Genomic DNA, 25,088 nt, shown 5'->3' on the forward strand with positions numbered 1-25,088 from the left:
AAAAAAAATCGACAGCCAGTAAGCACATAAGTCTTATTCTTGGATTAGGAATATCAGCATTACAAATAGAGTTAGTCATCATGGATAATCAAATTAATGTAACAAAAAATACTTCCAAAACAACAAAACCTAGATTCTAAATAATGTCCAAATAAACGAAATTAGAAATTATAGGAACTACAAACACAAGAAATAAATACAAGAGATCAGGAAATATGATTATTTATAAAGGAATATTATGTAAGAAATGAGAATTCAGTACACAAAATAAAGTTGTTTTTTATTTACTATTTATAATCAATAAACCCTGGTTAACACGTTCACTGCCACCACGCTCTATAAGACCGAGAAAAAAGTGTTTCAACTAAAAAAAATTGGTCTTATAGACCGAGATAAAATGTTACGCACAGGTCAGCTCGGTCTTATAGACCGAGCTCGTTCAAACGCTCTCAAGCGCCGCTGGTCTTTTCTTTTAGGGAAGTAGACATAAAAATAGACCGAGCCGCCCTGTGGGAAAGGTTCGCACATACCAGTTTTGAATTTACGTTTTTTTTTTATCTAATAAATATATTTTAATATTAACTTATGTTTTCTTTTATATACAATTTATTTTATTGGCATATTTCGTTAAAAATGGCATAATGCAATCACTTAAATAGTTGTCAACAAAAATATATTTTGGCAAAGAAGGAACAAGTTAAAAAAAAACAAAATGGAAAAACATCGAAACTGCAAAAGATCATATTCTCTGGAAATTCGGAAGCGTTAAAGAAAAATTGTACAACAGATTAAAGACTGACTAAATCCTGTGAACTACGTTAAAGCATTCTAAACATAAATTTGGTTCATTAGGGCAAGATTGACAATAGGTTTTCACTTTTTTTAGGTTTCTTGCGAGCTTCCATCCATTTTCTAACTTTACCTTTTCGTAACATTTGGTACATGGTCGCCTCTTGTTGTACGGAAGAGTTCCAATTTCATGTCGTTTTCGGATTCTTTGTATGTCAGGTTCAACATTATTATCAGAAAAGGATTCATATAACTTGTAGGTTATCCATTTGCAAAACTCAACAATTGGCATATTTTCTGTCGTCACTTGTATGTATATTATCCAAGCGTGTACTAAAGCAGTATTCAAAATTATTTCAAACGCTAAGATTTTCCAGCGTTGTATTCTACAACCATTTGTGTCTTATGTTTGAAATTGCCCCTGCAATTTTGCGTGAGTACCATGGAGTCTGAATGTTTTGTGGACAATAAAAGGACATCGCGCTTGTCACACCATTTTAGAACAAATATGCCTTGTGCATTTTCTCTAATGACGTGTTCACCAATCTTCAGTTTTTTGTCAACGACCTCCTTAGGTAAACCCTTGCGGTTTTTTCTGAGTTATATATCTATATTTTTCTGTACCTTGTTTAATGCTGGTTGTACTTTATGTAACCGATCGTTAATATTGTTACCTTCATTGTTTAAAAAATGAACCATACGGAGAAGAAGTTCAAAACAATTAGGGCTCATGCATTCTGTGGGCATTTCAATTTTGAACATTTTTTCTTTGCTTCAGTAACATGAAATACTTGGCATTTTCACATATCATCTACATATGCGAAAAAATCGTCATCGATCAGTGAGAAATAAAAGTCTTCTGGATTTGATTGACGCATCAAGCAAATTCAAGAATTACACCTTCATTCTCAGCAAACCAGATAAGATTGGGCTAGTTCCCCATTGGCAATGTCCATATATCATCACCAATCTTATCTGGCATGGATACGTCGTGTTGTGTTAGGGATTCGGCATCTGGGAAGATGTTGATTATAACGCTCCAATCGTGTGTTTCGTGGAAACTTCTGATTGGTCGTATGCTTGCTTTCGAAGAATCGACGTAAATTTCTTCTTCAGATTCAGAATCGGAAGTACAAGCATTACTGTCAAAATCAGGATTATTTATCGAATCATTTGCCTGAAAAAGCTGTTCTAGTAACTCTAAAATACAAAAAAAAAAAACAATTTTACCTGAATCAAAATGCGATTCTTCAGCAAACAAGTCAATATTTGTAGCTATAGCCTCTAACTCAGCATTAGTTCGTGATCTCTTTCTTTTATAAGACATTATTTTTTCCGATTAAAATAAAATACAATATAAACTCGTAAATATTACACAACAATATGCACAGTGAACAGAGCGGGCAAACAAACTAATCCACGAACAATAATGAATAAAAAATACAAATAAGTCAAGACGGACCGCGGTATCAGACCGAGCGTCCCAAATCGAAGTCGAGATTCGTTTGCGCCGACTCGGTCTATGGGACCGTGAGGGAAAACAACAACTTTTGAAGGCTCTATGGGATATTTTTCAACATTTTCGCTAGAATTTCTTTAGTTATGCAGTACTATATTTAATGGCAACATTGGCCTGTAAGACAAAATTTCAAAAAATCCATATGGCCTGCTGGGCAAAACAAGCACATATAGCTCCGGCGGTGTACGTGTTAAACCAAAAGGTTTACACGAAAACAAGTTGTGACGTTAATGTAGTTGTTTGGCGTGTAAAAACCAAGGATAACCACGGTAATTACCAATAAATTGTGGTTATCCGCCGAAAATCGGTTATATTCTTTTTTGGATGAAGCAACATTTTCATCAAATAGAACAATCTATAAATTGCAAGCGTTATTATAGATATGTTTGATTAGGCGTGATTTTAGAGTCAATCCTTGTATCGTCTAAAGATTCCAGAATTGGTCAAGTTTCGACAAAGTCAAAAGCCTGTGTCAAGTGTCTCTGTAGATGGTCGATAGTGACAAACCTCTTACAAAATTCTGCTTGTTCGACTGCTTGTTATAAGTCCATCTTATTCGTCAACCATTTGATTATTATTTTTATAAGCATTTATATAAGTGTGAAAATAAGCTGATAGTTGGATATTTTTCTATGTTATTTCTGTTTTTTGCCTTGTACGATCACTTCCATCTATTAAACATTTATTAAGCAATAATCATACATGCTCCATTAGCGTCTCACCTGATTTGATTGACCTGGACTAGACCTTAGAAGTGTACAGATTTTTGTAGAAATCTGGAACATCAGAATCCAAGATTCAAAGTGGCAATGGACATTCGGCAATCAGTTTGCACCTTGCTTGGAAATTGATGTATTTATACCTGTGGGTCTAAGAGCATTAGGTCCGAACTATTATTCAGACACATCCTTTTTAATGAATACATTCTATATGGCCAATCAGTGAATATCATCATCAATGTGATTTATGCTTCGATTAAAAAGAATAAACTAGTAACATTTTCTGACTTACGACTTATAAGTTTGTTGTGTGGGTGTGTTTGTTCTACTCTTTCTTTAGTCCTATTTAATCAGGCTTTGGTAAAGTATAACCTCTATTTTATTACGTATCCTAGATGATATGATGCAACTAATAAAGGTAATATAACAGTACTTTTTTGCTTGATTAGAGCAAAGGAATGCAAATTATTGACTAATTCCAGGCAGTTCATGCAGTCGTTCTTTCTAAGTCATAAAAAATTATTAAAGTAATCGTAGAGAGATAGATGCTGCTTACTATTCAATATTTCAATAATCCTCAATCATACAAAAATATAAAAAGGGTTGTTATTTTTTTATTTTATTACAAAAACATAATAAAATAACATGATCTTTATAATGTTTAATAAATTTATTAATTATTAAACTTTCTTACGACTCGATATAATTTAAAGTTAATTTTCTGTCAAAGATGTTATCCGTATCGATTAAACTCGCAACGTCACGCGAAAGGGATGTCGCACTAATCGCACCTAATTAGTTCCAATGCTCGTTGCTATGGAAAAATTCAGCTCTCAGCTAGACGTAGATCCTGCACATATTATTTAGTTATTTCTAAAAATATTCATAGTTATATTGAAGTATACAGTGGCGAGGATTTCCGTTTATTAAGTGTTGTTTTAAGTTGTGTATGGTTACTGATATAGTTACTGATTTATGATGATTTGTCTACTAATCGGTTGATTGGTCGTCAAGAGCCTATTGAGTGGCCAGCCAGATCGCCCGATTTTACACCTCGGGATTTTTTTTTTATTAGGCCACTTGATTTCGATTTACGTCAAAGAATAATTGATGCATGTCGGATTATTGATGTTGCACCAAAATGTTCGTGAATAGGTTATTTTACTGTCTTAAAGTTATTGGTGTACATTTTAACAACTTTTGTAGTCAAATAATTAAATTTCTGTGTTAATGTTTAGTTATTTTAAATGGAAATAAAAATGCGAGAAATAAGGTTTCGAAAGGCTGCCATTTTGCTAGGGGTAGAAGTAATGACGTAATATTCTAGGACCATAAATTCAGTAGAAGCCTTCATGACTGTTAGTTTAATTATATTTTTCAAAATGGCCTCCCGCCGCCATTTTGAAGTTTTGCAAAATGAGCTAGGGATCAAAAAGTAGTATTTAAATTGCTTATTATGTATGCCAAATTTTAAATTTTTATATAAACCCCTTTAAAAGATAAGAGGGGTGGGCAATTAAGAGCCGCACTATATAATATCTTAGTAAGTGATATTTCTTTTGTTACATTTTTACTTTCATGAATTTATTGCATTTATTTTATTATTAACTAAAAACCCTTTGATCACATTTTTTTAGGTAAATATATCATTCACATGGAAGTCTGAATATACTTGATAGGGTCTGTTGACACTGATGTACTTTGAAATGGGATTAATTTCAAATTCTACTTTGTGATCATTTTTAATTATTTTACGAAAAATAAAATGTAATTATTATGGTGCAAATATTTTTTTTATTTTTTATACTTGAAAACAAAATATTATTAGATACATTTGTCTAGTCCAAGTTTATTTGCGGTATTTTGTTGGAAGTAATCTGCTAGTGACGGTATGCAGATGTAAGAGCCGGTGGCGGAGGTGGATTTTCACCAGCATTTTGCGGGTCGTCATTTTTGTTACCCTAAAACAAATTAAAAATATTTTTTTACACAAATTATTTTAGTTTAAATATAGTATATATTACTAAACTTAACCAAAATATATACAGTGATTTCATTTCAAAACAAACCACCCTTTACAAAAGTACCAAAAACCACCTTAAAAACCACCACAAAACCACCAAACAAAAAAAAAAAAAAAAAAAAAAAAAAAAAGCGAATTTATTGATATACAGGGAGCCGTTTAGTAAAGTTCCTCAATCACCTCCTCACCCCCATCTAACAACCTCCAGAATTACTCCTAACCAATTTTCCATGTCACTGTGTCAAAAATATTGATGCAAATTGATGTGATTTAACAGAAAAATTGCATGGTAATAACCTAAATTGCATGGTAATAACCAAAATTGCATGGTAGATGAACTTGGTGTTGAGATACTAAATGAAAATAATTTGTATTTCCAACAAGATGGAGCTCCCTCGCACTACGCTTTGATAGTTTAACGTTCCAAGGATGTAGATTGATAAACGTGGAGCAATCGAATGACCCGCACGATCGCCAGATTTACCACCACTAGATTTTTTTTTTGGGTGCATTTAAAAAGTAAAGTTTATAAAACCTTATCCGAAAATATTAATGATTTAAAGGATGGAATTACTCACAAACGTAGTAGAGATATTAATATGATATAATAATTTTGAAATGAAAGTACTGCAAAACAGCGAACATTTTTTAGTTCAAACTTTTAAGTAAGTCAGATAAGTAAAGATATTATCTTTCTTAAAAACTCCATATCTTATTTTAGGCCTTATTACTTGATTGATTACAATAATGTATTAATCAAAAAAGAATAACTATTAATCTAAAGTACTGTGACAATATAATTATATCAGTTACATAACTAAATTATATAGCACATAACGATAAAGAAGCAGTATATATATGTTCGAATGAATCTTGAATGAGATCAATTTGGTTTGCAACTTTATTGAATACTGAGAACACTCCTTACCCTACTGATGTAATTTTATTAAATGCCTTAGAGAAGTCGGTGAACTCCACATCCACTTGACCTACTTGCAAATTGCAAAACATCAGCAAGAAATTGCGTCAAACAAGCCAGATTAGTTACTGTCGATTGACCCCTTCCCTTAAAAAGTCGTGCTAATTTAACGTTAACAGAGGTTCAGTCTTTCTACTAAATGACAAAAACCTATATATTATAGATTTTGAAATATTCGTGTTTAATGAAAAATTTAATATTTAAGCCAAAACAACACTCCTTTCGCATTAATCTGCCAAGCACTCGAGAGCCGCGGCTCAGAACCCTGTTTGGTGAGCTGGATAGAGGCCATGCTCTCGAAACGTCATGTATCTGCCCAGCTCAACAACGAGATTGTCGAAACGTTGGCGGCTAGAGGCTGCCCGCAGGAAGGAGTATTGTCCCCTACCTTGTGGTGCCTTGTGGTCGACAGCCTGATAAATCTTTTAAACAATGCTGGCCTATACACACAGGCCTAGCTGATGATCTGGTAATCCTTTGCCCAAGGAGAGACGCCGTCTCAATGCGGAGCCCTATGATGAGAGCCCTGCGTATGGTGAACATATGGTGCCTCTCAGGGGGTCTCAAGATTAACCCCAAATAAGCAGAGCTACTACTATTCACGAGGAGACGTAACTTTGGCACGCCTCCTGCTATATCTCTATGTGGCGTGCAGCTGCATTACTCCAGGACAGTTCGATTTCTGGGAATCAAGTTAGATCCCAAACTCTCTTGGCACGATCATGCAGACACCAGAATGAAGAAGGCCACCTGCGCGCTGTGGGTCTGCAGGCGGGCTTTCGGCAATACCTGTGGTCTGTCTCCTAAGATCCTTCACTGGATCTACTCGCGCATTGTGAGACCTCTTCTCACATACAGGGCTATAGTTTGGTGGCCATGTACGGAGAAAGCGAAAATTCGTGCTCAATTGGACAGAGTCCAACGTCTTGCATGTCTCAGCATAATGGGTTCCATGCGGACGGCGCCAACGAGAGCGCTTGAGACTCTGCTGAGCCTTCCGTCTCTGGACCTCGTGCAATTCGAGGCAATGAGGACTGCGTACAGGCTATACGTCCTCGACGAACTACGTGCTGGCAAGACCGGTTGAAAACTATTGAAATAGCTAGCATTTATTTTAATTAAACAAAAGGATGAAAGGGGAAGGATGTTGTCGATTTTTATTGTTGCTTTACTGTCATACAGCGTAAACCTTCGGAATTCTATTTTATTTTAAATAAAAAGACCATCAGTCTATATGGACAAATAGAGATCTCATCTCAGTAAGAAGTGGGTCAGTATCACCAGTAAAGAAAATTAAAAACTCTAAAGAAATTAGAGGAAATAGTCAACTAGTTCAAGCAAATTTGGTATTAGAAGAAATAGTGGTGACTAGTATCCTCAAAAGTCTGGTTTCTATGACACCTACCCAAAAACTAGAAATATCTCATCAGGAATTTATTTAAAATGATAACTTAAGACCGAAGTTCATATAGCAGACAAAAAATTCACTACGTGAACTATTTAGAAAGAACTGGAGCTCACATAGCAGCAAGAAACCAGAAAATATCCAATCTGACAGCTATGATCTGCGTAAAACATATACATTTTTTAACTCATGAATTATGCATTATGGTATCCAGTATCTTAAGACTGGTGAACTTCAGCATGTTCATCATTCACTCAAAGGTAAACTCAATACGTGACAAGAATTCAATCTGTAGTTCATGATTATCGTTAGTGTTAATAAAACTTTAGAGACTACGTAAGTCCTGACTATGGTGCTGTTATTTATGATGACGATTTCTGACGTTGCTCAACCATACTTAAGTGAATTATAGGAAATTTTTTATAGAATTCAAGGAAAATTGAAGATTCTCTCTTCAAGCCTTAAACTACTAAAAATTGACCAAAAGCCAAAAAGAAAAATTTGAGATCATATGATCGCAACATAGCAGGTATGATTTAAGTATAACAGAGTATCCATAGATCCAGACGCAAAAATTCGGTTACGGACCATACAGGAATGTCCTCTCCTTCTGATGGGCTGCATGGCTCCAGTAACTGTGGACTGCGAGGGATTCGTGACGCACATTGCAAGCAGAGAGGAGTGGCAGCATTCCAACAGACCTGCATTGCTAAATAGGGGAACCATCTGGTACACAGATGGCTCCAGAATGAACAACAGAACTGGATCAGGGCTTTGTGGTGGGATCCCACATACCAGTAGGGCATACTCGCTGAAGGAGCACGACACTGTCTTCCAGGCCGAAGTATTCGCTGTATTAAAATACGGACAGAAAATCCTAAGCTGCGGCCACCGCAATACAGTCGTATCAATATGCTCGGACCGCAGAGCTGCCATTAAGGCTATCACGGCCGCAAAGGTAAGCTCCAAGCTTGTACTAGAGTGCATAAAAGTCCTAAAAACTGGTACCGGTTGACTGCAGGGTCCAGCTCGTCTGGATACCTAGCCACGCAGGCCATGCAGGTAATGAGGAAGCGGACTCTCTTGCCAGACTGGGATCCGCGAATGTGCCGATGGGGCCGGAACCCATAGTTGGTATCCCCAAATGCGTTGCGGTCGTGTCAATGAAGGGTCTGCTAAACAAATGGACCCACCGAAAATGGACTGAGTCCCCTGGTATGAGACAGGCCAAAGCGCATATAGGTGGGCCCTCTGCCTGTCTCACCAAAAATCTACTACGCCTAAAAAGACGCGAAATTCGGCTAGTGACAGGTCTGTTAGCCGGTCACTGGCACTTAAGAAGCCATTTCCATACTATCGGTATTGCGGACAACCCGGAATGCCGATGGTGCTGTGAGGAGGATGAAACCGTTGACCATGTAGTCGGGGAGTGCCCAGCACTCACGCGCGCCAGGTTCAAATACTTCGGTAACACTTTCAGTGTACCGAGCGACTTTAAGTCCTTCAGACCAGAGAGCCTTATCGGTTTCTCTAAGGCCGTTGGGCTCTGGTCAACCCCGGTGGGGCATGACGGGTCCATCAGAAGACCTATATGCGTAACTGCCTTGGCAGCCCACTGTTTCGACAATTCAATTCAAGTCAGGATTTCAGCCAGAACACAGAGAGTATTTTTAACAAAAAAACTGCATTTTCCATCAGAACCCAAATACATTTCTTTTTGATTGCTTCTATTGACTTGGTTCTTGATGACTTGAACTTTTCGTCCCAAAAACCAAAATTAAATTAATTCTCTTGTGAATTAAGAGCATATGCACTTCCAAAATATTTGCAAATACTGCATAATTGTATTAACCTACCTGCTCCCATGTGACATGCAGGAGGGTCTAGTATATCAAATAAATTTTATTTGTTCATGCGGCAAAAATTTACGGAATTATTCTTTGGATTATTCTAAGGATATTTTGTCCTTTTATAATTTTTAATAAGACGCTTTGTTTTGAAAATACGGGTTAAAAAGTATTTCAACCATCTAATTTTGGTAGTTTTTTAACGTAGTCAAATAAACGTCAAAATTTAGACGTGTATTTTATGTGTTTAATATTTGAAGATCGCTTTCAAAATCCGTTCATTAGAAAACCATTTTATATTTAAAAACAAATTAACAAAAAAAATTAATTTTGCAAAAAGATGTTGGGCGCCAAAAAGTGTAAATTGCTTCTAATGTAGACTTTTTGGCGCCCAACCATTTACAAATGTACTTCAATATTAAAATTATACTTTTGGGAAACGTTCCAAAAGACAGTCCATAAAACATTAATTTATTAATATTAAACTTAATTTATTTAAGTTTTAATTTAAATAACAGTATTAACCTTCTTATGTAAAAAAGGTTATTTTATATACTATTAATAAAAACCATCATATAAGAAAATCCACATGAGGTGTTTGAAGATATCTTTCAGCATCAGTTCTCGTTAAACGTTTGGGTTGGAATTATTATAGGTGACTTCCTAGTTAGACCGGTATTTCTGCCAGGAAGACTTACCGGCGAGGTGTACCGCAACCTTTTGGAACAAACGCTGCCTTAGTTTTTGGAGGATGTACCATTGGCTATAAGAAATGCAATGTGGTTTATGCACGATGGTGCATCAGCGCATTTTAGCAATTTAGCTAGTCAGTTTTTAACAGTAACATATGGAGAACGCTGTGTTGGTCGATTTGGACCACGCGTATGGCCTGCTCGATCTCCAGACTTAAACCTTCGGGATTATTTTATATGGGGACACTTAAAGTCATTACTTTAGACTACTCCAGTAGAAGATGTAAAACATTTGAGAAATCGGATATTTGCTAGATGTAAAGCAATCAAGATTAGATTCTTGCATCCGAGCAAGGGGTGCTTATTTAGAACAGTTCTTATAGATGAGAAACATTACATGTTATTTCTGGTAATAAATAATTGTTATTATCAAAATTTTTTTTCTCTCCGTATTTTCGAAATCAAGCGTCCTATCAAGGAATCATATAAGCATAAAATATCCTTATAATAGTCCAAGGAATAGTTTTTGCCGCATGTTTAGTAAACAACCTGTATATTTAGAATAGGTAACCTCAATTAACTGATTTGTCCCTTTAATTACTTCTCTAAATTTACTTAAATAGATATGATAGCCGGTTCTCTTCCAATGTCGGCATTATTTTTTTTATATTAAGATAACCCAATTATTTCCCTATATTTACATCGGGTACAGACCTGTCATCTAACATTCTTCAAGTCATAGTAGCCATGTCTGACCAAAGAGCTTTTCAGATATATTCTCATTAATTTCGAATTTTTCTCGTTTGGAATATGGTACGTTTTAAGCTATTTCTAAAGCAGAATAACGGATATGCTCACGTATCATAGACATCTCTGATCTGACGACTAAGCAGCATAAACTAGACAAGACTAAATCGACATTTCTCCTATTGCTGTTAGGTACCTTATTAAACTGATTTTAGCAGAAAATATCTATAGAATCAGCCCTAGTCCATATTTAGGATCGTTTTGAGACTTGAAACATTATTCTAATTAATTCCAACTCATACAATATATTAATTTACAAACTCTATTTAAAAATGCTATGACTTACAACACTTATGAGCCCAATATATTGTATAATATACCAAATATTCTGGTATAGAATAATTTGTTTTTCTTTTTTTACAATCCAAAAGGAAATTTAGGGTGAGTTTAAACTTTTGAAACTATGTGTATAATAAAAACTTAACTTACAATATACCTACTGCTCCATGAGTATATTATTAAAGCCTTTTCATACTCAAGGATCTAAGGCAATTATAACAGAGAGGTTATACGTTGGATGTTATATTACTTACCGCTGCTACAAGGGCTGTACTTGACATCACTACTAATATAGCGCTCAGAATTACAAAAAGATAAGTGAGCAGTTTCATAATTACTCTTCGCTTTTTTGTTCGCGTTGGTGTAAAACAGTATTGATTTTTCTGACATATGGGATAGTATTTATATGAAAATTGCACACTAATTATTTTACCGTGCCCTTGTAATTTTATAATTACGAGATATTTTAGCGTGTATTAAATTAGACTAAAGCTTAAATATTCAGTTTGGGAATTGACTGTTGGTATAATTGCTTCCCGTGACATCGGTTTCTATGTATCTTAAAAATAATTAAGCTATATGCCTAGGAAATCTGTAATGATGAGACAATCATTAAAAATAATTATAATAATTATCAGAGTAAATAAACACTATTTGTTGTAAACAGTATGTCTAATAATTATAAAAAAATTTTTTTGATATAAGAATATATTTAAATAGTCAGAAGCCTCATAACTACATGTCTAATAATTAAATACTATTTTTTTATGTAACTAACCTTCAAATGATTTTGCTAAATCAGTATGATATAACATATTTAGAAAGCAAAATAGATGAAGGTCAGATATAGAAAATTTAAGGTAATAATACTCATAATGACTTTTAAGCTACATCTTTAAAAGAAAAAAAAATAGACATATATTGTCATTAGGATGCTTAAAGAGTATAGAGGAAAATATTAAATGTGTATTAAACTTGTTAATCTTTTTACTTTTAACAAAATATTTAATAAAAAAAAATGTGTTGTAAAATAGCTTTTTTTCTTTTTTCCAGTTTGGAATTATGGAAAAAACAGCAATAGTGTTAACCGCGGTGCTATCGTCGTTAGCTGTGCTGATATTTTTAGCTGGCGCTATGGCTGCGTGCTACTTCTATCAAAAGAAACGTCGCGCAAAGCAGGAAGAAGAAGATGAAGCTGAAAATGGTAGCGCTTTAAACGAGGATAAAAAGTCCCGACTTAATGGGTTCCTTAACTTAAAAACGCCGCTAATATCGACGAAAACTTTGGGGTAAGTAATGTTAGTGAACTACTAAACATAGTGTCTCATAAATAATGATAAATAATTTAGTAGCACATTGCCAAGATACAGGGTGCTAAGTTTAATGTAATTTTTTTTTTTTGAATTTTTGCCATAAATTTCGCATTTATGCATTTATTCAAAAATCGCTAAATCTTAAGAAATTATTGCTTATTTCGAAGTAATTTAGAAGCAAGTATTATTTTGAACGTTAATTGCTCTCTTGTGTTTATTGTGTTTTCATAAACAATTGATTTCATGTATGCAAAATGCAAAAATCTAATGGCTTAAGGTCTGTACTACGTACAGCATAATTACGTGTTAAAAATATTGAAAATCATTATTTAGAACATTTATGGTATTAACATACAGTATACAGTACAATTCATAAAATATATTTTCTTCGCTAAGCAATATTTTATATTTGTTCTTTAAGTTTCACTCTTCTTATTAATTTCCTTCTTTTCTTCCTATTTTTCAGCTTCGCAAACACAATAAGGTAATTCTTAGTGTATAGATGTTATTGTGTTGTCTAGTTTGTGTATATATTATGACCAAATCATATTAGAACTAAGTATAAATATTTTTCTCTAGTTATTTTTAATTGACTTACTAGAAAAATTACTATAATTAAAATTACAACCCCATTTTATTTTTTTATAATATAAAGCAGAATGCAAATAATAAATTATAAATGCACACTATCAACAACATCTAAAAAATATTTTTCATTGTTAACGGCGTTTAATCTTGAATAATCTTAATGTAAATTTATTAAGCCGGAGCTTATTATTATTGCCCTCGTTTTATTTTATAACGCACTCGTATGATTAAATACAAGAAAATGAAATAAAGAATAAATCTTTATTTCATTAAATAAGTACTATTTTAAATATTTATTATTGCATATTTAAGGCATAAAATACGTGGACTCTCTTTTTTTTAATTATACATAATTTGCCAAGCATTATTTGTTTCCTTTTTTTTCTATAAATTAATTTTACTAACCTTTCTTTTCCTCTTTTTACTCTTGTAGCTTTGCAAATAAAAGAAGGTAATCCTGTAGATATAGTTTCTACACGGGTAGATATAGTAGGTAGTATATTAGTGTGTGTAAATAATTATTATTATTTTTTAGGATAAAAGTCAATAATTTATCTATATTATATATCTCAGATTAATTTGCTTATAATTTTTTCAAGCCAAAAGAAAATTTATAGGCTCTTTTAAAAGCATTTGAAAGTCATCCTGTTTTTTGATTTTTTGCTAAAAGTTACTGAAAATGTTTAGGATACAAATATCTCAACAACCGTAAGTGGAAATCAAAACTCGACCTTTTTTGGAGCAAATGGATTCATTGATTAATGAGTATATTGAATTTTTTATCCAATTTTCTTTTATTTCATTGCCGTAAAAATTTGAAATAAGCATTTATTAAAAATCTCAGATTCTACATTCATGGATTGAGATAAACCATAATTTTATAACAAACTTGCATAAGGAAATTTTAAATAATCTAAACAGCTTATGAATTAATTAAAAAAAAGTACTGATTTTACCATTTGTTAAGTCTGATTTAAAACAATTAAAAATAGTCAACTGATTTATTTACTAACTTACACCATTAAACACGATCACTTATTTTCCGTATGAACAGTTAATCCTATCACTGTGATTTAAACACAATTTGGTAGATATTAACTTAGACTTTAACTTAGCTAATGATATTCATGCCTCTAGGTCTATCAGGAAAAGAGATATAAGCATTTTTGTGTCATGACCATTGACTTGTCCAAGTTGTCAGGGAGACAGTGATACCGCAACACTTTTATATATTTTTTAATAATTTATATAATATACTCGCCGGCACAAAATTCCGCCACCCTGAAATATTGGCCAAGTTTGATGTTTTATAAATTTTTAATTTTTAAGCAGATTCTCACGATTTTGCCATCAGTTTTTAGATACATTTGTTGTGATTTTTTAAAATTATTTTGTAAAGTAGCATTTTTCGATTAGGCTATATTATACAGGAGTAAAACAAACTGTTGTTTTTTCTCGTAATTTCAAAAGACTCTGTAGGAAAATTAAGGTGGATAATTCTGTTTACATACTGTTCCTTGTAATCTTTGGTGTATTCTAAACATTTCGATTTTTGATTCATTCCATTATCTCATTTCTGCTGCGAGCTACAAATTTTTTATTAAAAACAATTATTGAAACTTAAGTTAGTCAAATTGAATTATCATCTTTAGATATCTTAAGCATATCATATTGATGATCAAAAAAATGGTTTGTTACGATTTGCTTGGGGCAACTACTTTAAACAAGTGGTTCGAAAGTCCTAAAACCCATTTGTTAGCCTTAAGGTACTTGAAAATAGTCGATGGTGTTTATAAACTCTTTAATGTGAAATTCACGTTGACAAGGCATAATTACCTGAAAAGGGTATTAAGATTGTATTTGAAATAATTCGAAGTAATTTCTGACTTATTCCAGGCATTTATATAAATTAAAAAAAAACATGCTTAATATGCCAAAATACTTGGACAAATTAGGAATTATTTGAACAGTCTGGAAAAATAACATAAAACGACCTCAGATGCCCGAAAAAAAATTAAATATCGCTTTAAATGTTTTTTTTTTAAATAATTAATTATAGATGCGTTTTTTATCAAACTACAACTAGAAAACCTTGAAAAAAAATTAAAAAAGTTTCTTGAAATGCCTGAAACAAACCAAGAATCATTAAAAATCATTATTTAAATATATTGAGTATATGGACAAACTAAATGATTAAATAGAAAACAAATAATCATTGGAAAAAATTAATTAAGATTATTTTTTTTCCTAGGCATTCAAAGTAATTCCTGCCTTATTTCAGGCATTGTAAATAAATCTAAATAAATATTAAACGTTCTAAAATACCTGAAAAATTAAAAATTATTTAAAAAGCCTGGAGGAATAACATAAAACGACCTCAGACGCCTGGAAAAAAATATAACATTGCTTGAAATGTTTTTGAAATATGTAATAAAAAAAATGTATTCTATTGCAAAGAAAAAAATTAATCAAATAATTCTTTGAAAGTATTCAACTACTTCAACTATCTATATAGATGGAATATGTATTTTTTTTCAAGCAGTTGAGGACGTTTTTAATGTTTTAGTCAATCGAATTAATTTTTTATTTTTTTTCCAGTTAGTTTCATGTATTTTTTTTTAATTCAACTGCCTGGAAAAAATAAATGAATATTTTATTTTTAATTTTGTATATACGTAGTTACCACTAGGCCAGAAAATGTATACAAGAAATAAATGATTTTGCTTCATATAGCCTCTCTTGTAATAAAAATTAATATTTAAGGATAATTTTCTTGTTTATTTCAGGCACTTGGAATATCTATTTCCAAGTACCTGGAAAAAAATATTTTTTTTTTATCTCAGGATCAGCCAAATCAAAAATAGTTTGGGCAGTTTCCATTCTTTTCCTATTAGAGCATTTATTGGAATTCTATGAATACGTTTATCGTATCCGATTAAGTTATGCATTGCATTAAAAAAACAATTTACTAAATTTCTTTTTTGTTCTGTTAGGTTATTATTAGGATTATTTTATATCTTCAACTGCCTGGAAAAAGCAAATGAATATTTTAATTTCTATTTTGTATATACGTAGTTCCGCAAAATTATATTTATATTTATACAGTATATACAAGGCAATTGGATTAATACAGTTGTTCCTATTAGTTTTGTAATGATAAATAAGGCTTTTTAGGTACTTACCTTTAGGCAAAATCATACTTTTCAATTATTATTCTAGATAGGTGAATATTTTTTTTATTTTTAGGGAGGAATCAGTAGTAGGAATATATTAATAAATAGTTTCCCATTTTGGCAATTTTCTGCTTTCATTGGAATAATGAAACTTTTTAGGTACTTAAATCATTATTTTTCTGTAGACTGCTAAAGATATTTTAAGATTTTCCAAATGGTTTCCAAGCAGTTGATTTTTTATTTCAGATATTAGAACAATCAATTTCGATTTTTTTTTTAATTCTAGAGCTCAACAACCTGGACAAATACAATTATTATTTTTGTTAATTACAGGCAAATGAACAATTAATTTTCATTAATTCCAGGCCCCAATTGCCTGGAAAAATTCACTTCTTTATCCAATTGAGACAATTTTTACATCAATTACATTTATTTGTAATTACCACTAGGAGGCTAGAAAATCAGTTGCAGACAAGAAATAAATAATTAAGCTTCATATACACTCTCTTGTTATAAAAATCTATGCTAAAGGATAATTTACTTGTTTATTCCAGATACTTGGAAATAGATATTCCAAAATTATATATTTTTTTAATTACTAAAGATCAGCCATCAAAAATAGTTTGGGCAATTTCCATTCTTTTTCTATAAGAGCATTTATTGGAATTCTATGAATACGTTTGTCTCATCCAATTAAGTTATGCATTGCATTAAAGAGACAATTTACTAAATTTCTGTTTTGTCCTGTCACGGTATTATTAGGATTATTTTCAATAGAAAAATAGAAGATCTTTTTATGAGTTCCAGATTGATAAATGAGGCTTTTAAGGCACTTGCACCATAAAGTTAAGTAAGAATTTTTTTTAGTAAAATTCTTCTTTATTTATTCCTGAAAATAACTCTTCTTTATTTAAAGGCTATTTTTCAGGTTAGCGTAGCACTAGGATTCGTTCCCTCGATGGTCTCTTTTCAGTAGTTTCGCAAAAAGAAAAAAACAATTTTTTTATTGAAATTTTTAGTATAAAAAATTGGAATTTTTAATTATTTTTATAGTCGAAAAATGCTAGACCTCAAACTCAAATAAAAAGTTGATAATACTTAATTTGTCAGCCAGTTAAATGGACTTAAACGTTATAATGAGCTGTTTCCATTAGAACAATTTTCCAGTTAGTTTAATCAATGATGCGTCACCTAAACTAAGATGTTTTTTACGCAGTTAAAAATTTCCAGGTAGGACTAATTGTTAATTTAATCCAGGCAGTTGAAGTGCTTGTTTTCAACTGCCTAAAAAGAAATAATAAACATATTTTTGTTTTGTTTTATGGATTAGCCACTTTATTATATACATATATTGAAAATCATGGGTCTACCAATAGAAGTGATAGAAGTTTAGTGGGCCATGTACGCAAAATGGTATGTGTCAAAACGCGGATCAAGCGTCAGTTGTGTTACAAAGTATACTTTGACATTTCATCATGAATCGTTTAAGTCAAGGGCAACGTGAAAAGGTATTACGAAAATGCGCAATCGGTTAGAGCCTGTTATCGTGCTCTTAGAGAAGATTTTGGCCATCGTGGACGGCCTTCTGAGCTTGCAATAAGGCGTACAATTAACGTTTGAACGGAAGTACACTCTTCTGGATAATAAGCCACCAACGCGACAAAAAAGTGCAAGGACCGCTGAAAATATCGCCGCTGTAAGAGAAAGTGTTGACGCGAATAACAATGTGTCTGTTTTGCGCCGTTCTCAGCAATTAGACATTTCACCAATGTCTCTGTGGCGCATTTTGAAGAGAGACTTAGGCCTACATCCATATAAGATGGTTCTAACTCAAGAATTGAAGCCTGCTGACCATGGTTTGCGAAGAACGTTTACCAACTGGGCCCTGTTGCAGTTGGAACAAAATGCCGATTTTGGGAAATAAATCATCTTTCTGGATGAAGTTAATACGCAAAATTGGAACGCTTCTGGTGTCAGAACAATCTCCAGAAATTAGTACAGGTGCCATTACATCCGTTAAAAGTGACGTGTGGTGTGGTTTGCAGGTGTCGGCGGAATTATCGGTCCATACTTTTTTGAGGATGCAGAGAGGCGTACTGTGACAGTCAACGGAGAGCGCTACCGCGACATGATAACAAACTTTCTTTGGCCTGCAATTGATGGTGGAGACTTCAAACAGAATTAGTTTCAACAGGACGGAGCAACATCACACACCGACCGAGCCACAATTAATTTATTAAGAGAGCGTTTTGAAGATCGAATAATTTCGCGACATGGCAATATCAACTGGCCACCAAAGTCCTGTGATCTCACTCCCCTGGACTTTTTTCTTTGGGGATATGTGAAGTCGAAGGTGTATTCTAACAATCCTCAAACCATCAATGAGTTGAAAGTTAACATAACTCGGGTTATTCGCGAAGTGCAGCCCAACTTGTTAGAAAAAGTGATTGAAAATTGGGTTCATCGTCTAAACGTCTGCCGCCGTAGCCGAGGTGGACATCTTAATGATACATTTTAACAATTTAAACTTCTATCATTCTTATTGGTAGACCCTATATATATATATATATATATATATATATGTGTGTGTCGTACCCCATTAAGTTATGCATTACGTTAAGAAAAAATTACAAAATTTCTTTTTACAAGGTTTTTTATATAAAGAAATGATTTTTTTTTCTTATCGTGTCATGATTATACTTAATATTTCTCGTCTGGGCAAATTAATTTCGTCATTTTTAAAATATCAATGGTTTTTGTTTTTGGACAAACATCGGTTTAATATGAAGCAAATGTGTTAAAAAAAAGCTATGAAATAAAATGTTGGTACAGGGTATTATAATTATTTATTTAATTATTTTTTTTAGCTTTAGATCTTAAGATTCGCAACTGTTTGTTGATATCGTGGAATGAGACTTATTGGCATAAACTCGATAGGAGTTTTTATGTCGAATAAAGCAATATTTATATTAATTTTTTTGGTAAAGAAATCAGAAACTTGCGTGTTAATATTTTCGCTTTCTGTGTACTAAAGTCCAAATATTCGGATGTTTTTATTACGGGAAAACTCTTCCTGGTTATCGAGAGCCTTGCGCAGGCGATTGCTTTCTTCTTTTATTTTCGAGGCTTCGTCATTAAGGGCAGAAATATTTTCCTTAATTTGTCATTAAATATATCTCGAGCAGTTTTAAGGACCGTTCGAGAAATAGTCTTTTGAAAATCGTTGTTAAGCTTCTCATTTAATATTTCTATAATTAAATACCTTAGTTGATCCAGTTCTGCCTTCTTGAACAGCATTTTGATACATGTCATTTTCAGCACGTTTATTAGTTTTAGTTAAAATTGCTTTTACTATGTTAATATCTTACTATTGGGGTAATCTGTAATAGCACTCATTGCTCTTTAACATTAGTCATTCACAGAACAGGTAAAACCCTTATATTTATTACTACAAAAATTCACGGCCAGTGCTCTGCAGGTACGCTACTCTATCAGCTCCATCTCACCACCCTTATTTAAATTATTTCTATTTCTATTAAAGTCACACCCCTACTAAAACATTTTCTCTATCCCAAGTTTAAAGTCTTTCCGCTTAAAATCTTCCTTCCAGAGTCCTTCTATTATTTTCCGCCTTAATTAATTTTTCCCTTTTCTTGCTGCTGCTGCTTTTCTATTCAAAGGAGAAATATTAAAAAAAAGCAGGAAAATCCGCGGAACAAAAGGGTCCAGAACGCCTCTGCTCCCGCCAAAATTATCCAGTCGCAATCCGCCCTCGCCCCACCATCCCCCCCAACGCAAACGCATGGTCCATTTTGAGGCTCCGCTTCAGTTCTACTCGACGATGCACGTTTCGTGCGACGCGGGCGGTGCTCCCAATTTTTCCTGAAAACTCTCACCACACTTTAACCGAAACTGTCACAACCTTCGAAAACTTTCGACCTCCTGCTGTTTCACATCGAATTTTTCTACGTCTCTTCGCGAACTCTTTCCTCTTTGATTCTGTTGTCGTATCTAGTGTTGTATTTAAGAAATTTTATTTAAATTAGCGCCACAAGTTTCATTGTATTGTATGGTGTTAGTTTTGTGAAGTAGTTCACATTTGTGCATGATAATAAGTTTGTTTTTTGACAGCTACCTAAGGTAGCCAAATTTTCTACTATTTTAATTACGTATTTTATTAAAAAAAAATTATAGATACTTATATTTGACGAATTTAATATGTCCCTGATTTTATCTAGATCTCTGATATATATTGAAAATAATAGGCAATATAAAGTATGGATAACTAAATATTTTTGAATTCTATCACTGGATCTTTTTTACCAGATAATTTGCTTATTATTGCGGAAGATTTACAATTTATAACAATAAGTTACCATAATCAATATATACTTTACTCGATTTTTTTGTATTGTTAATCATTTGGAAAAAATTAGTGACCTGATACATAAATTCGTGATCAACTAGTACTAAGTTTTTACTAGCACCTCAAGCTTAAAAAGCAGCTTCAGCCAGAGCAAAAATTACTTAAATTTTCTGTTCTGGCCTATGTACACATCAGTATAGGCAGTAACATGACTTGCAAATTTTTGCATAAGTTAAGATATCTTTTAGCACACAAGACCTAAGTACCACAAAAACCGACACTTTCATCCCAGGCATACATAAATGCATTTTCTTTCTTACAAAATTCGTATAAACACATATATTCCTTTGGTTAAATTTTTTTTTCTAGTAGGCCACTAAACATGTCAATGTTGGGTTATTTTTCTAGGTCACAAGTAAAGCCATAGATTTTTCCCCTAATTAAAATACACGTACCCTTAAAACTGTTTTTAAACCTAAAATAATTTTCATATTTAAAATATTTAATCTATGAACACAAACTCAATTTTAAATAATATCTTTATATACATTTTCAAAAAACAAGAAATATACTTTTTCCCTTCTTTTCACTATATGTAACATGTATATCTATATACACTTTATATAGTAAACATATATATATTTTTTTAAATTCTAGTATATAACCTTTACTGAATTTCTTTCCTTCTGATATGCCTCTACTAAGTCTAACACCAGAAATCGAATCAAGTCAATCCATACGCCATTAAAAGTGCTGCAACTTGAGTGTTATCTCATACAGATTCTGCATTTTAAATTTAGTAGGGATTAGTCTGATATATGCCTTTTATATTCTCCTTATGATATAAGAGTTTTATTATAGTTTACATTAAGTGTTTCACCAAGGCACTTTGTTTTTGCTGTAACACTTGGCAGGTGCTCAAATATGCATGTTTGCGAAATAATTAAGTAATCTGCATAGGCTGTTGTGTAGTGGCAATCATTACTTAAGCACATACTTATACAGTATGGTGACTTTAACTGGAATAAATTCAGCTAAAACTAATCAAAATTTATCTCGCAAAATTCTTGAGATCCGTCAATTTTTGTTTTATTTTTTTTTTACATTTTAAGATAGTTTTTGCATTTTTTCACCTACATTATCTTCAGTGTTAATTCGATGCTGCACAAAATCAGTTCTTCCCAGGTCATTATCATGCAAGGAAAACACATCTTGATTATCTTCAAGAAGGCGTCGCAATTTACTACACTGGTCCATGGTTAAATTGGCAGAAGATTCCTCAAATAGGTTTTGTTAACATACAGGAAAAGGTCTGTTTGAATAACGACTTCTATCAGCATTTTTCATGACTGCCACTACTTCAGAGCATACGCCACTGTTCTTTCCTTGTTTCAGGTGTTGATCTTTTCCTCCAGTTGTAGCATTAACCACCACCTTTGAATTTCCTGGTATAGTAACATCCTTGAATAACTTAACGACTCTGGTATTTACTTTATCTTTATGTAGGTGGTGCATAAAAATCTCTTCATTTCTCGTCGTCAATATCCGGTTATATTCATCCATTTTAAACTGCTGAGCATTCATAACATCTAATCCTAATATGACATCATCCTTGATTTCTGCCACTAGTACTGGCTGTTGGAATGTTGTTAAGCCAATTGTAACTGTAGCTTCATGCAATCCAAGAATCAGGATCCTTTTTTTTATTTGCAGACTCCAGAATTAAATTGGGTGGTGGTGAAAGCCTACAGTGTGCTACGATGTTCGGCTTCACGATAGTATGACTTAATCCTGTATCCACTACCATCTCACATTCACGGCCGCATATTTTTCCCGGTACTACCAAGCTCTCTCCAGGATGTGGCAGCCAGTTTGGTCTTATACGTGGGTCTTGGTAGCACCCAGCCAGCTTGAAGTTGAAGTTTTCCTGGTTCCTTGGATCTCTTAAAGGCTTGGGGCATTGACGTTTAAGGTGCCCCTCCTCATTGCAATTCCAGCATTGCAATGGTCTTTTAGGTTTCCTCGCTAAATAATGATTCAATCTTCTTTAGGCGATCTTCGAGATCACTTTCCGGAGTTCTGATTTGTCTTATTCGTGTCTGCCTTCTAGTTGCTTAAAAAGTTGCCTCATACTCTAGTCCATGGGCCAAAGCTTCTGATATACTTTTATGATGAGCCATCCTTAGAGCGTGGTTAGTATCTGGATCTCGAACTCCGTCAATAAAACAATTTATAGAAATTTGTTCTTGGAACTCTGTTGGGGCTGAAGGGTAAGCCAGATTTACTAATCGAGCAACATCGGCCTCAAACTGTTGGAGCCCTTCCTCGGGTTGTTGTCTTCTAGATTTCAATTGAGCCTGGTACACTTGTTGTAGATGGGCTTCACCGTATCTCATCTCTAAGGTACGCACCAGTACGTCAAAATTGAGCTGATCCTCGGATGGCACCATTCTTAATATATCTGTAGCTTCTTCTCTAAGGCTTAGCTTAAGATTGATTGCCTTTTCTTCGTTATCCCAGCGATTTCCCCTAGCAGCGGCCTCAAATTGATTCAAATAGGTACTCCAAGCTTCTTTGCCGTTGAATTTTGGTGGCTTTACTTTCATCATTGTTTGCATTCCAGGATCGGGATGAAGAGGAGTCCGTTTTACTTTCATCTCTTGAAACGTTCTCCTTTTCTCCTCCTCTTCTCGTTCTTGGATCTTTTTTTGTACTTGCCCCAATTCTTCTTCTACTGTTGCTTCAAAGTTAGTCATTAATTGTTTCTGATTCTTCTTCAGATCTTCTTTAAGTTGTAAAACTCGATCCTCTTGTTTTCTGTCTCGTTCCTCCTGCTCCTTTTTAATATTATCTTTTAAATTAAGTAAGTCATCTTTCATGGTCCTTATCAGGGCTTCATTTTCCTTCTTCAGGTCAGATTTAATTGTCTTTAGTAAATCTTCCTGTTCTTTGTCTCGCTCTTCTTGTTTACGGTCTCGTTCTTCTTGTTCTACTTTTTGCTCTTCAAACTTCCTTAATAGCAGCTCCATCAATTTCTCGGTCTCCATTGTGGCCTGACTTCTTGTTAAAGGCATCCACTAAAATGAGCTTCCAAATATCCTTTACTTCTGACACCAATTGTAACGAAATTCGGGAACACACTTTTATTGTCAACGTCAAAAACACTAACCTAACTCGCCTTGACTGTCGTTTAATTGTTTCCAAGGTAAAAACTGACTAAACAATTAAAACTGAATAAATAGTCACGAATCGCGTCCTTTTTATAACCCAATGGAACAGTTTCGAAATATTTAGAATTATCTTCATTGTTTTTGCCCAAAGAGACCAATATAATTTTAGGACAATACAAATTCTAGAAAATTAGAACTACAGGGATTTACAATAATATAAACTAAATAACCTAAACGTAAGTAGAACCCAAAAGAAACCCTACGAATCAACTTTAACTACAGAATACTAATAAAATTGTACAAGAATTAGCAGAATAATTAACGTATTTACATTTTCATAATAATATATTATGAATAAACTATATAATAACTATATTTACTATTTGAAGAATTTTCTCGTACTCTAAAGATATCCAAATGTCTTCAAAATTATAGGATAGGGCCTATTTTTCTGTACGGAATACTCACTGGACCAATCATAGTTGCAGAAATCACTCTGGTGTTGAGAAACTCTCGTCCCTAATCCGTTTAAAAAATAATTATCCCACAAAATTCCAGGTGTCACTTTTATGAAATCCCAGGCAGCACAAACACACTGCATGCATATACCTAGAATACAACCTAGACGTATTCAAGACAAGTTGCCTCATTTACTACTCAATAAGACCATTATTTGAAAGTATAGTATATTGGGGTTATAATAAATATATGGTGATACCATTCCACCAACCTCTCTAAAAATTATTCCAAACTGTATTTTCTGAAATGAAAATTAACACCGTGAATGTAATGGACACTATAAACCATTGACATTGAGAAACAAACTACTGTGTAGCAAATACCATGTTTTAATATTTCTTCTCAATGGGTTTTAAAGTCCCATTAGATTTAACAGATAACAATACAAATACTTTAAACGCAATTTTAAATAAATATTGATCTTGAAAACCTTTAAAAACGTATTTCGAATTTCTTTGTATTTGTCAAAATTTCTATTATTGGTACTAATGGAAATATTGATGTACACTTAAAGTGTAGGTACCGTATAGATGAAAAATTTAACGAAAACTCTAAGACACACATTACCAACTGTCATTTTACGAAATTATTTAGCTAAGTGGGCTTAGTTAATTGACGATACCTTATAAATGCAAGAAATAATACAGAAGAATTACCAGTGGATCAAAAAGACGTATTTACAATAAGTAGTATATTTTTCTGCTCTAGTGGAACTATCTTCTTTTACTCTAAAGATATATTACTAAATGTTTTTAAAATTATTTTTTGTGCGTATTTTTCTCTACAAAATACTCACTCGACCAATTTTATTGTAGTTGCAACAATCACTCTTTTATGGGGAAACTCGTGTCTCTAATCCCTGTAAAAAATCACTTTTAGTATTACCACAAAAATCAAAAA

The 25,088-nt window shown here is 33.0% G+C and overlaps 1 protein-coding gene and 1 long non-coding RNA gene across 2 annotated transcripts in view; one reads left to right on the forward strand and one right to left on the reverse strand.

Annotated features, from left to right (window-relative positions):
• LOC126738553 (synaptotagmin-7) overlaps positions 1-25,088 on the forward strand; it is a 94,826-nt gene that overhangs the window by 9,939 nt on the left and 59,799 nt on the right. The window contains exon 2 of the mRNA XM_050443934.1: positions 12,113-12,348. Within this exon, the coding sequence (XP_050299891.1) occupies positions 12,122-12,348 (227 nt within the window). The 5' untranslated portion in view covers positions 12,113-12,121. The remainder of the gene's footprint in view (positions 1-12,112; positions 12,349-25,088) is intronic.
• Positions 4,799-11,431, reverse strand: LOC126738554 (uncharacterized). Its single transcript, XR_007661377.1, has 2 exons — positions 11,314-11,431; positions 4,799-4,988 (listed from the first exon to the last, which is right to left on the reverse strand). It is a non-coding gene; the product is annotated as an uncharacterized LOC126738554 (long non-coding RNA).

The sequence above is a fragment of the Anthonomus grandis genome, chromosome 7, assembly GCF_022605725.1.
Source record: "Anthonomus grandis grandis chromosome 7, icAntGran1.3, whole genome shotgun sequence".
NCBI classification, from domain to species: domain Eukaryota; kingdom Metazoa; phylum Arthropoda; class Insecta; order Coleoptera; family Curculionidae; genus Anthonomus; species Anthonomus grandis.